Consider the following 16,021-nt stretch of genomic DNA (forward strand, 5'->3'; position numbering starts at 1 on the left):
ACCCCTCACCCCGGCAGAGGAGGGCTGGGTTCTGAATCTGAGCTCCTGCCTGACACCAGTAAGTTATTCCTCATAAGAGGTCACAGGTTTCTTATGTGAAAACGATAACAGGTGGATTAACTGATTTCCTTGTGATTCTAGGGTGGACTTAATAAAGTAACTAGATTTTTATTTAATGTAAGCAGCTGCTTTGAAAGAGTTCGTTGTCTGACTCAACTGAAACCTTTTTCTTGTGTTTTGACCCCCAAGGTGTCCAGATGTACAGTTAAAAAGGGCTGAACTCACATCCTGGGGCAGGTGAGGCAGTTCAGGTCAGAACCTTAAACTCAGCTCCTTTCACCACGAGGCCCAAGGCTCTTGGGTGGCAGCGTTTAACGAGCACTTGTTCATTTGGCGCCTACAAGGTCTCAGGCCCTGCTCTGATCACTCCACACGTCATGGGTGAGCAGCTGTCCCACCACACGCCCCAAGTTCGCAGCAGAAAATCCACACACTGGAGCCACTTCAAGGCGGGAAAGCCTCTGTAAGTACCTCTTCTGTGTACGACTTATGGGAAGCATACTCAAAACATGTCCTTTATTTACAAAACAAAACAAAACAAAACAAAAACCACACAATAAACTGCCCTAGGGCTTAAACTGGGTGGCACAGCTGCAGCGTATGGGGACAATAAATGTCTGCTCGCTCTAAGTACCACAACTCCCCACTTCCCACTCCAACTCTGGCAGCAGCAACAGCAGTGACAGAAGTAATACCCACAATACTAACACGGGGGTCGATATGTGTCAGGCAGTCTGCTAAACGTTTTACATTCTAGTCAGTGAAATGTAAAAATAACCCAGTAGCACCCCCACTTTACAGATAAGGAAGAATGAAGTCATTGTCCCGGGGCCCCTCAGCAGAACCAGCGCTCATGCCCAGCCGTGGGTCCCAGGCTTCAGCAACGTAAGGTCTCTAGCCAAGTGCAGGACCATGCCCGTGGCCACTGAGTCACCCACACCCGGGAAGCCTCCATCCTCACTCGAAGCTAACGCTGCACATTTCCAATACAAGCCACATGTAGTTTTTGCTCGTTGCTTTAACTGCCTGCTTAGGAACTTTTGCTAGCAATGCCCTCCCACCCACCGTCTGCAGAAGTACCAAGTCCACCCAAGTCTTCCAGGTTGTGGGGCCTTTCCCTGGGAGCCCCCCACCTTCTGGTTTCCTTTCCAGCCCCTTCCCCACCTGCACCCCAGGCCTCGGGAATGCTGCAGGGTCTTCCCAGCACACGCTGAGCTCTCATGGCCAGGTGCCCTGTGTGTACTGCTCCCTCTGCCCCAGGCCCGCCCCACCTCTGTCTTGTGACCTCCTCATCCTTCAAATGCCTTCACCTGTCGAAGCCTCCCTGGCAATCCAGATGGGCAGTTACTTGTTTCCCTTCCTGTGCTCACACCAGGACAGCGTAATTGGCAGCTTATGATTCATCTATTCGCTTCTTATATATTCTGCCTACCAGGTTCTTACACTTGGTCGATGTTTAGTAAAAGTTTGTTAGGCATAAGTAATCGAATTAAAGAATAACTGGCTGCTTGCTCCCTCCCACCTCTGCCGAGTTTGGATCTGGAACCTGGAATCAGGTGACCACCGTGACAGGCCTGGACATAGACTCTGGGAACACATCGGCGCAGGTCTGTATCTCACCAACGGTGAGAGATGTCAACACCATTCACCTCCCTTTAAACCTACAGTCAGGCAGTTCCTGTGAGCCACGTAACGTCAGCTCAGCGCAGGCGGGAAGGAGGGCGCCCGAGAGCCAGAGCTGTGGGTGCCTCGGGGAACAAGAGAGAAACTCAGCGCAGCCCAGCGGGGCAGAGCGCCGCTTACCTCCTTCCTGGGAATTCATGATGTTGAGGGCGAACAGCATGGCGTTGGAGAATGTGGTCGCCTCCTCCTTACTGGCGAAGTTCAAGCCATAGACCTGGCGGGCGTCTCGCCACTGGTGGAAGGTTGGTGTCGCCTGATTGTACTTCAGCCCTTTCACGATTGAATAATTGATCACAACCTGGAAGAAAAAGAGCGACAAATACATGTAAATAAATAAAAGGTAAGTGAGCTGGAGGGAGCGGCTATGGGGCAAGGATAGTGTGTCCCCAGGGGCTACCAGAGGACAGGAAGGTTGGAGGGGGTCATAAGAAGGGGAGAGCATGCCCAGGCAGCTTTCCCACAGGATCCCTGGTCATGTCCGTTAACTGGAATGCTGTGCAGTCACAGCCTCCAGAGGAGAGCCCTGAGCTGGGAGTCAGGTTCCTTGGGCCCTCCCAGCTGTGTCGCCCACAGTGGTCACTGCACCTCTCTGGGGCTCAGTTTCTCCAGTTATAAAAGGGGGATGATAATCCTGGCTGTACTGCACTAATGGATTACTGCAGAGGTCCCATTGTGATGCATAGCTTATTTAGACTTATAGACAGGGAGATCTGAAGGGCAAGAGTCTTTTCAAATTCCTACTTATGCCTTCCAGGGCCCTCTGCATAAAGTCTAGTACTTGGACTGCGTTAATAAATGGGTACCGTAGTTAAAAGGATCACTTGGAAAGTTAAAATGTGCCAACCAATGTAGAGCATTATTAATATCTTTATTATTAATCAAGAAATATCAACGGACTGCCAGCTCAATGCCAGGTCCACCAGGGAAAGCTAGAGAAGAGCAGCTAGAACCAGACATTCAGGTGCTCACAAGCAGGCAGGGGATTCCACACCAGGCCCGCCTGACCTCTAACCTTTCTCCTTCAGACACGTAACAAATTATTTAGCTTGAGGGGCTCACAAAGGGGTGGGAGGCCTGGAGCCATTATTCTGCATCCCTGATCCCTCTGCTTAGGTGACCGAGTTTCTGACCATTACCACCATGAGTTACTTTCACCTGTTCTTGAACTATATAGACGTGGATTCTTATTTCTTTCACTCAACATAATGTCTATGAGATTCATCCATGTTATTACATTTACAAGTATTTAATTCTTATTTATTGCTACATAATATTTCACCTTATCTTTTAGAAAGAGGAAGAGAAACATCAATTAGTAACATTTCAACTTTAAAAAAAAATCCTCACACAAGGATATGTTTTTCATTGATGCTAGAGAGAGAGGAAGGGGGGGAGAGGGAGAGAGAGAGAGAGAGAGAGGGAGAGAAAGAGAGAAACATTGATGTGGGAGAGCAACATCAATAGGTTGCCTCACATACACACCCCAATGGTGGTAGAATCCACAACCTGGATATATTTCCTGACTGGGAATCAACCATGTGACCCTTTGGTGCTCAGGAGCTCTAACCACTGAGCACAGCAGCCAGGGCATATTTCATCTTTTGATATACCATAAATAACTAATCCATTGTCCTGTTCATAGACATTTGTGCAGTTTCTAGCTGTTGGTTATTAATAAAACTATGAGTATTTTCAGACATGTCTTTTAGTGGATGCAGGTGTGTACTGAGTTGATACCATATGTCTAACTATTTTTCCGAAGGCTCTATCAATTTATGCTTCCCAAAAACTCTTCTCACATCAGCATCATGGCGGAGTGAGAAGAACCCTTTGTATCTCCCCTTAAATTTCCATGTCAGATATCTATAATCCAACAAAGATTCCTCTGCTCAGCACAAAAACATGCCTGAGAGATCCACACATCAGTACACCTGAGGGTGGACGTACTGGAACCTGCAAGGGATTCGTGACAGAAGGAAGGGCAGGGACAGTGACTGCAGGTGTAGTTCAGCAGCTGCCAAGGCCCCAGCTAACACAGTAGCAGTGGAGGAGTCAGGGGATGGCCCCCACACTATGGCCCAGAGGAAGGTAATCAGGGCAGAAGCAGGGTTGGTGCCCATGAAGCCAGCTCTCTCTCCCTCTTCTCCCGCCACTGCTGGGGAACACAGTAGCAGCAGCAGTGGTTATGGAGATGCCTCTAACAGCACAGTGGTGCCTGGGGCTACAAGGCCACTAGTACAGGAGTCAGTGCTGCTGCTCCAGAACCTGGCTCCCCCATACCTGCCACAGTGGTAGTGCCCTGAGACTGAGGCAACCTGGACGCAGTGGGGTCACCCAGGAGTCAATTTGCACAACACTAACACCCCCTGTGGCAACCCAGGAGGTGCAAGTAGTGCTGGTAAGAGAAAACAAAACTTGCTCTACAGCACCATCTACTGGGAAACAAAAGGAAGTTCTCTAATTATCAATCTGCTGAATTAAGATCAAACGGTATCTGAACAAGAAGAGTCTGTCCCAAGTGTACAGAAAATGACAAGTCTCCAGAAACCAACCTCAAAGTCATGGAAGACTGAGATGTAAATGACAGAGAATTCAAGACGCAGTAATGAAGAAACTCAACGAGATACAAGAAAACTCAGAAAGGCAGTTCAATGAACTCAGGAATGAAATTAATGAAAGGAGTACTTTACCAAAGAGATTGAAACTATAAAAAAAACAACAACCCAAACAGAAATTCTGGAACTGAAGAACTCAATAAATGAGATGAAGACAGAAATCTGGAAATGATTCAGGTGGAATAAGAGAGAAAACTAAGAGTTAAAAAAGTGAAAGAACTCTATAAGAATGATCTGACTCCATTAGAAAAATGGGTACCCCAGAAGGACAGAACAGAGAGCTTATTCAAAGAAATAATTGATGAGAACTTCCCAAACCTATGTAAGGAATTGGGTATTTGAGTATGAGATGCTAATAGCTAATTATCTCAACACAAAAACTCCTTCTCTAAGACACATTATAAATTGTCAAAAGTTAATGGTAAAGAAAGAATTCTCAAGGCAGCCAGGGAAAAAATGACAGCAACCTACAAAGGAAACCCCATTGGATTATTATCAGATTTCTCAGCAGAAATCCTGTAGGCCAGAAGAGAGTGGAGTGATATATTATAAACTAGAGGCCCGGTGCACGAATTCATGCACGGGTTGGGTCCGGCCTGCCCTCCCAAATCGCCCAATTGAGCTGGACCAGCCAGGGGAAGGGGCCTCGGGTGGTTGGCCGACTGGCCCTGCCCCTGGTTGAACTCCCAGTTGAGGGGACAATTTGCATATTAGCCTTTTATTATATAGGATACTGAAAGAGAGAAACCACCAACCAAGAGTACTATATCCAGCAGAGTTATTCTTTAGGTGTGAAGAAGAAATAAAGGCTTTCCCATATCAACAAAAGCTGAGGGAATTTACCACAAGATCTTCATTACAAAATATATATTGAAAGATGCTCTTCTACCTGAAGCAAAAACATAAATGTATACAAAACTTTGAGTAAGGTGACAGACAGAATCACGATATAAAGGTTAAAGGGAAAGTAAGCATTAAAAATAACAATAGTTGCCCTAACCGGTTTGGCTCAATGGATAGAGCGTCGGCCTGCGGACTCAAGGGTCCCAGGTTCGATTCTGGTCAAGGGCATGTACCTTGGCTGCAGGCATATACCCAGTAGGGAGTGTATAGGAGGCAGCTGATCGATGTTTCTCTCTCATCGATGTTTCTAACTCTCTATCCCTCTTCCTTCCTCTCTGTAAAAAATCAATAAAATATATTTAAAAAAAAAATAAAAAAAAAATAACAATAGTTAGTACAATATGGTGATAATTCTTGTATCATTATCCCCATGGAGTTATTGGGAGACTGAAATAATAGACATGAAAAGTGCTCTATAAGATATACTAGTAAGGAGATTAAACATGTAAGATATCCCTATTTGGTAAAATACCAGGAATCTGTATCCCTTAAAATGTCCAACCTTGTACTCCACACTGACTGGGAGACAGACCTGTGAAAATTAGTCTTTACTCTTGAGGTCCATAAAATCACTGTAAACCAGGTTTCCTGCCACTCTCACAATGCCTCGGCTTATTAAGAACCTCTTTTATGTTCCTACTAGAGGCCCAGTGCACGAATTTGTGCACCAGTGGGGTCCCTCGGCCTGGCCTGCAACATCCCTCGAGCGGTCCTGGATTGCGAGAGGGTGCAGGCCAGGCTGAGGGACCCCACTGGTGCACGATCGGGGCCGGGGAGGAACTTGGGAGGTTGGCCAGCCAGGGAGGGACCGCGGGAGGGCTCCAGGGCGTGTCCAGCCCATCTCGCTCAGTCCCGATGGGCCGGACTCCAGCAGCAAGCTAACCTACTGGTCAGGGCGTCTGCTCCCTGGTGGTTAGTGCATGTCATAGTGACTGGTCGACTATCTGCCCCCTGGTGGTCAGTGCATGTCATAGTGACTGGTTGACTGTCTGCCTCCTGGTGGTCAGTGCACATCATAGAAAGCGGTTGACGGCCTTAGCATATCATTAGCATATTGCACTTTGATTGGTTGTATGGCCGACCAGTTGACCGGACACTTAGCATATTAGGCTTTTATTATATAGGACTACAGGCCCAATGCATGAAATTTGTGCAAGGGGCTTGGCCCCTGCTTCCACGGAGGCTGCCTCTGCCTCAGCCCCTGCCCACCTCGGCAGCCAGGGGCCTCTGCCTTGGCCCCGCTGCTGTGGCTTTGTCCAGAAGGATGTCTGGTCTAATTAGCATATTACGCTTTTATTATTATAGATTGCATGTTTATGAACATGCAATTCCAAGCACAGGGCTGTGCTGGTAACTTCTCTGCCAGACTCTAGGTCTCCAGGTTAGAGTCACCACAGCCTCTCTGCATGCACCCAGGAGTCGCTGAGGGCTGCTGCCAGAGTCTCCCGCACGGGAAGTCCTCCTCCCAAAAGAGCCCCACCATGTGGTTTCCTCTGCAGGAGGCAGCGAGGTGTGGAGCCTCCTGAGAACAAGGTGCACATTAGTTTCCAGGAATCCTGTTCTCCAGGCCCGTGCCCCCTCCAGCACACCTTCCATCTACGCAGAGTACCCTGAAGGCAACCAAGAGGCATGAAGGGAGTGGAAAACTGGTCATAATGAAAGCAATCCCTTAGGGACACCCACTATGATTCGGAAACTGCACTGGGTAATGGGCCTTATGTCAAAGGCGAGTACCAGAGTGGTATGTCCACGTCATCCCCCACCCACAGGTATGTTATGAAAATGGGTAAGATATTTTGGCTGCCACCATAATGGGGACTCAGGATGCTATATATCCTTCAATGTACGGTGCGGTGTACCTCTAAGAGGCAGAGCTAGAACCGATGACCTGGAAGAACAGGGAAGCAGCTTCCAGGAGGTTTTGAGAGAAACCTTCCTATCAGTAAGCTTGTCAATGAGGGAAAGGGATGCCTCTGAAGGTATCGAGTTCCAGGTTAGAGAGACTACCTTTAGGCAGGAGTCCTGAAGTGGGGATGTCCCTTTTAGCCACAAGAATCTGAAACTTAACAGGGTTATTTTGGCCAAAGCAGAAACACAGTCAACTGGCAGCCACTAAAAATAGTCTTCAGTTTCTGTTCTCTTTTCTTTTTTTTAAAATCTTCACCCAATAATATTTTTCCCATTGATTTTTAGAGAGAGAGGTAAGAAGGAGTGGGGGCAGGAGGGGGAGAGAGAGAGAGAGGGAGAGAGAGAGAATGAGAGGGAGAGAATGAGATACATTGATTGGTTGTTTCCCACATGTGCCCGGACTGGGCTGGGGATTGAACCTGCAACCCAGGTCTGTGCCCTTGACCAGGAATCGAACGTGTGACCTTTCCGTGTATAGGCTGACACTCTAACCACTAAGGCACACCAGCCAGAGCTGTCCTCTTTGTTCTAATTGCTAACGTGCTGATTCTTGCAGATAGCAGCTAATCTGCTGCTCAACTTAGCCAAGGCCTGACCAACAGGATGCCAGAGATGCTATTTAGGTCGAGTTTTTCACAAATGCTGAAACCACAGGTCTGGTGATTTCACTGCTAAATGTGTCCCTGTCAATCTCTAAGAGAGGGGCGAGCACTGAAGCACTAACCAGAGTCCCTGTGGTTAGGCCACACAAGCCCTTTCTCCACGTCTCTATTCTGGTCCCTGTCACATTAGACTGATCCGTCTTAGTTATGTGTGCACGACTGTTCCTGACATAGGTGGACTTACCCTCTATTTGTGGAGTTACTTACCAGGTTCACTCACAAACTACCTTATCCGATTTGTCCGGGATGTACTATTAGGGAGAGAAATGATCCCAGATTCTTCAAATCAACTTGCTGTTCCTTCCTAAGACTTAGGGCAAGCATGTCAAACTCGTGGCCTGTGGGCCGCATGTGGCCCACAATGAATATTTTTTATTTTTTTTCCACAACGAATATTTTTGTGGCCCAGCCAATATAACGGTATGTAAGAAACATTTTAATAAAAATTTCATAACTTAATTTTTACAATATCTTGTTATACATAATTATTAATAACGAACTATAATGTTCACTAATGACTGATTACTATAATCATGTTGCATTCATTTCCCTTACGCGCAGGCGCACCATTTCTCTCCACTAATACTAGCAGCGAATATTTTAGCAGCGATTGCCAAGTCATTAGTCTTGTACTGACTTGTTTGGTGTGCGCAACAGGAAATATTTCGCTTTCAGAGAACAAGAAAAATAGGTTTATTTGCATTATGCTTATTAACCTGTGCAGTTATTCAGTGCCTAGTAAGTTAATGTTAAAAAAATATTAATTTTTATTAAAATGTTCTATTATTTTATGTTAACGATTACTCATTTATTTCAGCCCTTTGTATTTAACATGTCTCTATCGAAATAAACCTACGTTTCTATGAAAATTGAAGCTTATTTTTTTTTTGCGGCCCACATAAGGTTAAACCTTATTTATTTGGCCCGTGTTAGCCTTTGAGTTTCACATGTTGACTTAGAGGGTTGATGAACAAAAATTTTTATTGTCATATTACTCATAGATATGTAGGCATAGAATAAAACTAACATATTTGTACAATATATTTTTCAAAGCTGTTTCACATTTGTTATTTTATTCTAATGTTACATTAACACAGAATTATGCGGGATGTGGGTTACTGTCTCTATGAGACAGATGTGAAAAATGGTGTTCAGAAAATAGTTTGCTCAAGGTTTCATAGGAGAATGTGGGGTCAGAATCTGAACCCAGATCTTCTGATTCCAAACCTGACCTTGTTTTTTGGACCTCTTTCACTATACTGTGTGTACGTGCGTGTTTATGCGTGCACGTGTGGGTGTGCATGCGCGGCACAGGCTGGGGTGTCACCAGGGGCTCCGGCACTCACCTGCTGATCCTGCAGCTTCACTCCGACGACTCTGAAGGTGCTGCTGGCAGTGTTGTGGTAGATGTTGATCCGGCTGAAACCCTGCTGGCCGGGTTTGATGGGTACCCATTTCTTACTGGTGTCATCGTAGACCATCACGGAAGCCCGGGCTTGGCAGATACTCTGTTCACTGCAGAGCAAGAGAAAACTTCAGTGTCAGGGGCAGCCACGAGGGATGGAAGCTGGCTTTGCCCTTTTCTGAGCCAGAGGCCACCTGCTATTGCCGCAGAGAAACCTCCTAACTGCTAGAGCTCCCCGCAGTCTGTGGGAGGGCTGCTCCGGGAGGTGGAGAGTCATTCTCCAGAGACCCCGGGGCTGGAGAGGAGTGTGCTGTGCCAACACTCTCAATAGCGCGGAAAAGACGCCCAGCTTTCCTTTTAGGGGAAAAGGCGCTTGAATGTGGAAGGAATGACAATTGGCCAACTGTCTCCAGTCCTCCAGGCACTGTGTAAAATAAGGCAACGCTGGGCTTCACAGCCTGTGAGGTAGCCACAATCACCCCACTTTGTAGATGAAACAATAGAGGCTTAGAGACTTGGGAAAACTGATACCAATTCACACAGGAGTTCAGTGATTACATTTGGGATTTCCCATCAGTTCTGTCTGACTGTGGAGCACACAACAAAGACCATCTTCTTCGCAACAGCCAAAGAAACGCTCTGTTTGTGATATTGTGACAGGGCACCATCACACAAGCTCCGTAGACAACAGAACACGAGGCGACCTTCTCCGAACAGAGCGAGAGCAATCCAAATAAACACCTGGCTGCACCTGCTTTGCTGTACACATTTAGTAATAAGCAACGTCATCTGTTCAGAATACGACAGGAAACCAGGGAAGAAGCAAAAGAAACCCCTGGGAGAGGAAACAGCCGTCGCTGAAACCAGGTACTCCTGCCACGAACGCCAAGGAAGGCTGCTGCCTTTGCACACCGGCCTCCTCATCCTGAGCAGCTACTTTCTTGGTCTTCAGCGCATCAGAACCCCAGGTTAGAAAGGTAAGGCCCGGTTTTAAAGGCAGGCGCACCGACACCAGTGAGGCGTGGCCGCTATCAGAGAGGGAGGCCATATGAACACAACTGCGTTAGAATTAGAAACAGAAGTTAAAGCCCAACAATTTGAGCCCAAATAATTTATTTATTTTTTATTTTTAAAAATATATCTTTATTGATTTCAGAGAGGAAGGGAGAGGGAAAGAGAGATAGAAACATCAATGATGAGAGAATCATTGGCTGCCTCCTGCACGTCCCCTACTGGGGATCAAGCCCACAACCTAGGCATATGCCCTTGACCAGAATCGAACCTGGGACCCTTCAGTCCGCAGGCTGACGCTCTATCCACTGAGCCAAACCAGCTAGGGCGAGCCCAAATAATTTAGTAGAAGCAAAAGTGTGTGCACTAATGGACGGTCATCAAAATGAGCCCAAGCTGTCGGGAAAAGTGACATAATGGTCACCTTACCATATTTCTTGGAGGGAAATAAAATACTTGAAAAAGGTCCCACTCCCAGCCCCAGTGGTTACTGGATGACGAATCAGTGGCTTTTAGGAGATCGGCCCTGGGTGACTTGGAAACCCCCACCTGGCCAACGTAGTGGGTGCCTAAGTGTCCCCGAGGGCTGAGCTTCCTCAGGACCTGCTCAGCTCCCTGCTGACGTGGATGGCGGAGGATCAGTGTACAGATCATCATCATCATCATCATCATCATCATCATCATCATCACAGTGGGTCAGTGGACAGCGCAGACAAGCCTTCCCACGTCCCCTCACTTCCTTTCCCATGAGTCCCTTGCACATTTCACGGGTCCAGCCAGCGGCATCACGTGCCAGTGCTAGGTGTCGAATCCCCTAGGAAAGCCTACGCTGGGCCTCAAACTTGCTGTCGATCCCCAGCTCTGCTCTGGGGTTTCGGGGTCCAGGGTACCTTGATGTCAGCTGTCACCTCACGCTGGGGGTTCTGTCCGAGAACAGAAGTGAGTCGCAAGGGCGTTTTTGTGCAATTGTGCCGCATCTTTCCCCCATAGCTCACCATTCATTTAACAAACATTTAAGGGGAAGTTGGTGATGAGCAAAATAGGCATGGTCTTCCCAGAAGAGAGCCATGTGATACCCTCAGGGAGAGAGAAACCAGCGCTGTGCTCTGCCTTCTGGCACCTGAAACCTCACTCGATTGTATTTTTCTATTGATTTTTAAAGAGAATGGAAGAGAGGGGGAGAGACAGAGAGAGAAACATTGATGTGAGAGAGACACATCAATTGGTTGATTGTTGCCTTCAGTATGCACTCCGAGTCGGGGATTGAGCCTGCAACCAAGGTACCTGCCTCTGACTGGAACAGAACCCATGACCCCTTCAGTCCGAGGGCTGATGCTCTATCCACTGAGCCAAACCAGCTAGAGCCCACGTGTCTTTTAAAAAAGAGAATATGCTTAGGCAGAGGTGCCCTCCCCCTGGCTAGCCCTTTGGGCCTTGTCTTCATGAAGCCTGGTAGAAATTACACTGTACACAGAAACAGATAGACCTCGGATTCAATCAGTTTCCTTCCAATATAAACTGACCAGAATCAAGTTAGGGGCTAAGCTGTGTCACTGCTGTGCTCAGCCGCCCTGGACTGCCTCAGGGGCTGGGAGATCCGGAGGTGCAGCCTGGTGTCAGTGAACAAAACAAGGATGTTACTGAGCCTGAGGGATGTGGGCTGCAACCCCCGCTCCACCGCTTGCTGGCACGTGACCACAGAGGCCCTGCGGTGCTGTAGAGCTGAGTGTGACAGCCACTGTCCTCACAGGGCAGGTGCCGGGTGGCAGGGCAGCGCTCTCCAGAGCCCCTGGGTGGCAGCCATGGAAGTGCCTTTCAGAGCTCCAGGAGAGCCTGTGATGGGGCAGAGCTGACCAGTGGTCCCAGTGGCCACCTCTCTGGATGCCACCATGTCGCACAGAGGCCATGCTTCTCCAGGCTGCTCCGTCAGTGCCCGACACAGGCCTCCTCGATGGGGAAACCCTGCTCGGCCTCCTCAGCAGCCTGTGCGCTGTGGTCTGAGAGGCTCCTACTCAGTCCGTCCTTCCTGCTCTCTCGCCGGCACAGATGTCGGACCTGCACCCTGGCCTGAAGCCCTCTGCCTGCTCCTGCTCCCTCCATTCTGCACTGATGTCCCCAGGGCCTTGGCCTCTGCTTCTTGGAAGATCCAAAGCGACACACCTGCTATAGTGTAGGTTCCCCGAGGGCAGGGGCAGGCCCGCCTCATTCTCTGCTGTGCCCCTGGAACCTGGCATAGACCAGGTGCCTCATAAATGCTTAGGGTAGACTCTCAGGGCTGAACAGAATCTCAGGGCTGAGAGTAGGAGCCTCTCAGACCACAGAGAGTGGATGTCCCAATCCACTCTCATGTCCAAAATGACATGCCTTCTAAGTGGCCCTAAGTGGACGCCGAGCCTGTGAATGAAAACCACCAGCGTGGGAAACCTGCCCCCCAAAGCAGCCCACCCTGCTGAGGAGTGGTCTCGGCTGGGAGGCATCCCTGCTCTTCTGGGTCAGTCCACGCCCTGCCCTCCAGAGTCACAAAGGTGGACAGCGCATGACAGCCCAGTGGACAACTGAAGGGACATCTTGGTTCTTCCATCCCTTATTCCCAGGACATTGCCCCCTTGCCACCTGTCACTCTCCTCTAGTGAGTCCTGACTTGTCACATTTTCTCTGAGTGTCTGGGTCCTACGATTGGATATGACCATGGCATCTTAGTCTGACAAACACAGATGCCAGTGAGTCAAAAACGTAGTGACGCAGAGCCGAGTGTGACAGCCACTGTCCTCAGAGCTCACGGCCACTCAGGGAAGCGGACAGATGATTACACCTTCCAGGGCCTGGAGGGTGGGGAGCCGGGGAACCTCACTGCAGGCAATGCTGTGAGTGCCCCCAGATGGAGAGCTTTCAGCCCAGCGAATCAGGAAGGGGATGGGGGGTGGTGGGGAGAGCAGAGGCAGGGAGGCAGGGCCAGGGGTGCTTGGACAGAGATATAAAGAAAGTACCCACTGCTGTGCTTGCTCCTAGTAGGTGCTCAAACACCAATAGTGATTTTTCTTATTGTAATTATCACCATGGGTTCCTTTTCCTGCTGCTGTTTAACACTAGGTTCAAACTGAACTTGTGGTTAACCAAAAAGCCTGCTGTGGCCCCGCCTCCGTGTGAACAGTGTTTGTCTATCTGCTTATTTTATTCCCACTGACAAAACCTAAGTGCCAGGAAAGACCCACTCACTTACTCTGCTTCAGGGTTGTCTTGCTTACCATCCGTTTGGGGTTTTGTTTTAATAAAATCCTCACTGTACCCAAAGGCTTCAGAAACTCCATCTGTCTACATCACGTATCATTTGAGGAAAGTACCTTTGACAGACAAGTATTTACATCACGTATCATTTGAGGAAAGTACCTTTGACAGACAAGTATTTTCTTTTTAAGTATATTATTTTTGAATGACTGCACTGTTGTTATTTTTTTTAACACGAACACACAAATATCCTTTACTAAGTTTAGAAAGTCTGTCCCTACGTCCTCCCCATGGGCCCCATACACTTTGTGCCTGTGTAGATGCGGCCTCAGCGCTCCCCATCCTGTCTGGCTCTGAGGAACCATGTGGGGCTGGAGAAAAGCTACAGCCGATACTCACAGGGCTACTTTTATGTGATCAAACAACCAGCTGAGAAGTGGGAATAATTAGTGAAAATGCAGTTGGGTTTGAGCTACCAGATCGATGGACCCCCTCTCCCCTCCCATCCCCCCGGGACCTAACAGCTGCTCCGAGCAGTGTCACTCGCTCAGTCTAACCCTTGGGAAAGCGCAGGTTCCTGCCCCACCACCCCACTCCCCTACTGACCAGGAATGAGTTTCTGAATTTGTCCCAGGCCGGTAGCCGCCAGCCCAGCCACACTCTGCCTGTGTACAGGCACCTGGACTCCCTCCCCACCTGTGAATACCTGTCAGGGCTTTCCCAGGCATTCCCTACGAGAACCTGAAGAACAGTGTAAGTTCACAAGCCGGGCAGAAGGGTGTAAAGCCAAAAAGGCGACAGGAACAGGGTTGATCATAAGAGGCTTGCGGGTGGAGAGCATACGCCCAGGGTTGAGTTGGAAGAAGTCCAGCACCTAGGCCTGTGCTCGCATCTGCCTCTCAGCACGGAACTAGCCAGTCTGTCCTGCTTCTCAGGGTCTGCCCCACTGGACTGTGAGCTCCCTGAAGGCGGGGCTCGCTTTTCCTTTGTCAACCCAGCCCTGTATGTTGTAGACACAAGTGCTCGCTGAAGAAATGATTGTGAAGAAGAGCGTTCATGATGGTGTGCCCACAGGTACGTGCCTGCAAACCCTACTCCACTTATTCTCAGAGAGCAGCTGCCAAACAAGAGCGCCTGCTATAGATTAGCATCAGGTTCTCTGTCTCGCCACGGCCTGGGATCAGTCAGGAAATGCAACTCTGAGGGTGGGCCTACTGTGCAGAGCGGGGCGGCCGCTGCCTCTGACAGTGTGCCTCACTGGCCAGTTCCAGGGAACGCGGAAATGGTGGGCGCTGGCCTCTGCTCCTCCAGAGGCTCAGCCGAGGAACCACATTCTTTGCAGCCTGGATCTCTTACTGGAAAGGCAGGCTCACAGCCTCCCTGTCTCTCCCCAGCGCTGGAAGTGGCCCTGCTCGGCCTGATGCCCTGACTTGGTGGCTCCCTTCAGAGGGAACAACCCATCTCTCTGTCCATCATGTCTCCCCAGCAGACTGGGAACCCGGTTCGCTTAGGATGGAGGGACTTCCTGGGAGGTAGGACATTCAGCGTAAACCCAGGATAGTCCCAGCAAACCAGGGTGCGTGTCACCCTGCTGGGAACTCGTGCTCTCTCACCCCAATAACGATCACAGGGTTGAGCACCTAATGAATTGATGGGAGCTGGCTGCTGCAAACTGGCACCTACTCTAGACCCAGCTCTCCCTTTATCTCCTGTTGGCTGCCCACTCGCTTCCTCTCTAGGTGTCTACTGGCACCTGGCCTCTGTCCCTAATATACTCATGGCCCCTAACAGATCCTACTTGATGGCCCCTTTGCTCTAACTCATGCTGTTCCCTCTGCCTGGGTGCTTTTCCAGCCTAGGCTGCCAGTAATTGCTACGTATCCTAACGTCACCTCATTTAGAAAGGCCTCCTGAAGATACAGGGCAAGCAAGGGCCACTTCCCCGTGACTGGCTCCCCCGCAGGGTGATCAGGGCTCAGGCCACAGTTCCCTTCCCCGTTTATATCTGGATTTCTAAAACAGGGCAGATTCTTTGCTGGTTCCAGGAACCTCGTCCTTGCTCTCCTGTGATGCTACCCACACCCTGCCTGGTGCAGATCAGGGAGGGAAGGGCAGTCTGTCCACACAGCCCAACTGGCAGCCCGGTGGTAAGGCCTGGTCTGACAGCAAAAGCATCCTCTGGACATGTGGGCCAATTACAATGACTTCCTGGTGTTCCTCAAGCAGTTAAAGAAGATGCTTCCTCTGCCTCATATGCGTTCTCCTTCCTACATCCACAGGTTTGCATCTCAGCGTTGCTCAAAGCCCAGGTCGTGTCTCTGCCTTCAGAGAACACCTGTTCATTCATTCCCACTCACTGGTCACTACCAAGAGGAAGGCCTTCGGCTGGGCCCTGGGAAGGGCGTGGCGTGTCTCTGCCCTTAAGGAGACCCCATCTAGCAGGAAAACCAGGCAGTTACAAAATGGCACAGGACAGTGCTATTGTGTTTTTCTATGAGGGTGCCCAGTACCCAGCTGGCGCTGTCTGTGCCAAGGCCCCGGAAGCCTCT

General features: G+C 49.3%; 1 protein-coding gene across 4 annotated transcripts in view; it reads right to left on the minus strand.

Moving 5' to 3' along the window:
• EVL (Enah/Vasp-like) overlaps positions 1–16,021 on the minus strand; it is an 86,378-nt gene that overhangs the window by 32,904 nt on the left and 37,453 nt on the right. For all 4 annotated transcript variants that reach the window (XR_002826354.1, XM_023744434.1, XM_023744433.1 and 1 more), the window contains exons 2-3: positions 9,178–9,346; positions 1,864–2,041 (exon numbers count right to left, since the gene is read on the minus strand). Coding sequence is in view for 3 of the 4 variants with exons in the window: in XM_023744434.1 (XP_023600202.1) it covers positions 1,864–2,041; positions 9,178–9,346 (347 nt within the window). In the remaining variant the exon portion in view is untranslated. The remainder of the gene's footprint in view (positions 1–1,863; positions 2,042–9,177; positions 9,347–16,021) is intronic.

The sequence above is a fragment of the Myotis lucifugus genome, unplaced genomic scaffold (genome assembly GCF_000147115.1).
Source record: "Myotis lucifugus unplaced genomic scaffold, Myoluc2.0 scaffold_464, whole genome shotgun sequence".
In the NCBI taxonomy this organism is placed as follows: Eukaryota; Metazoa; Chordata; class Mammalia; order Chiroptera; family Vespertilionidae; genus Myotis; species Myotis lucifugus.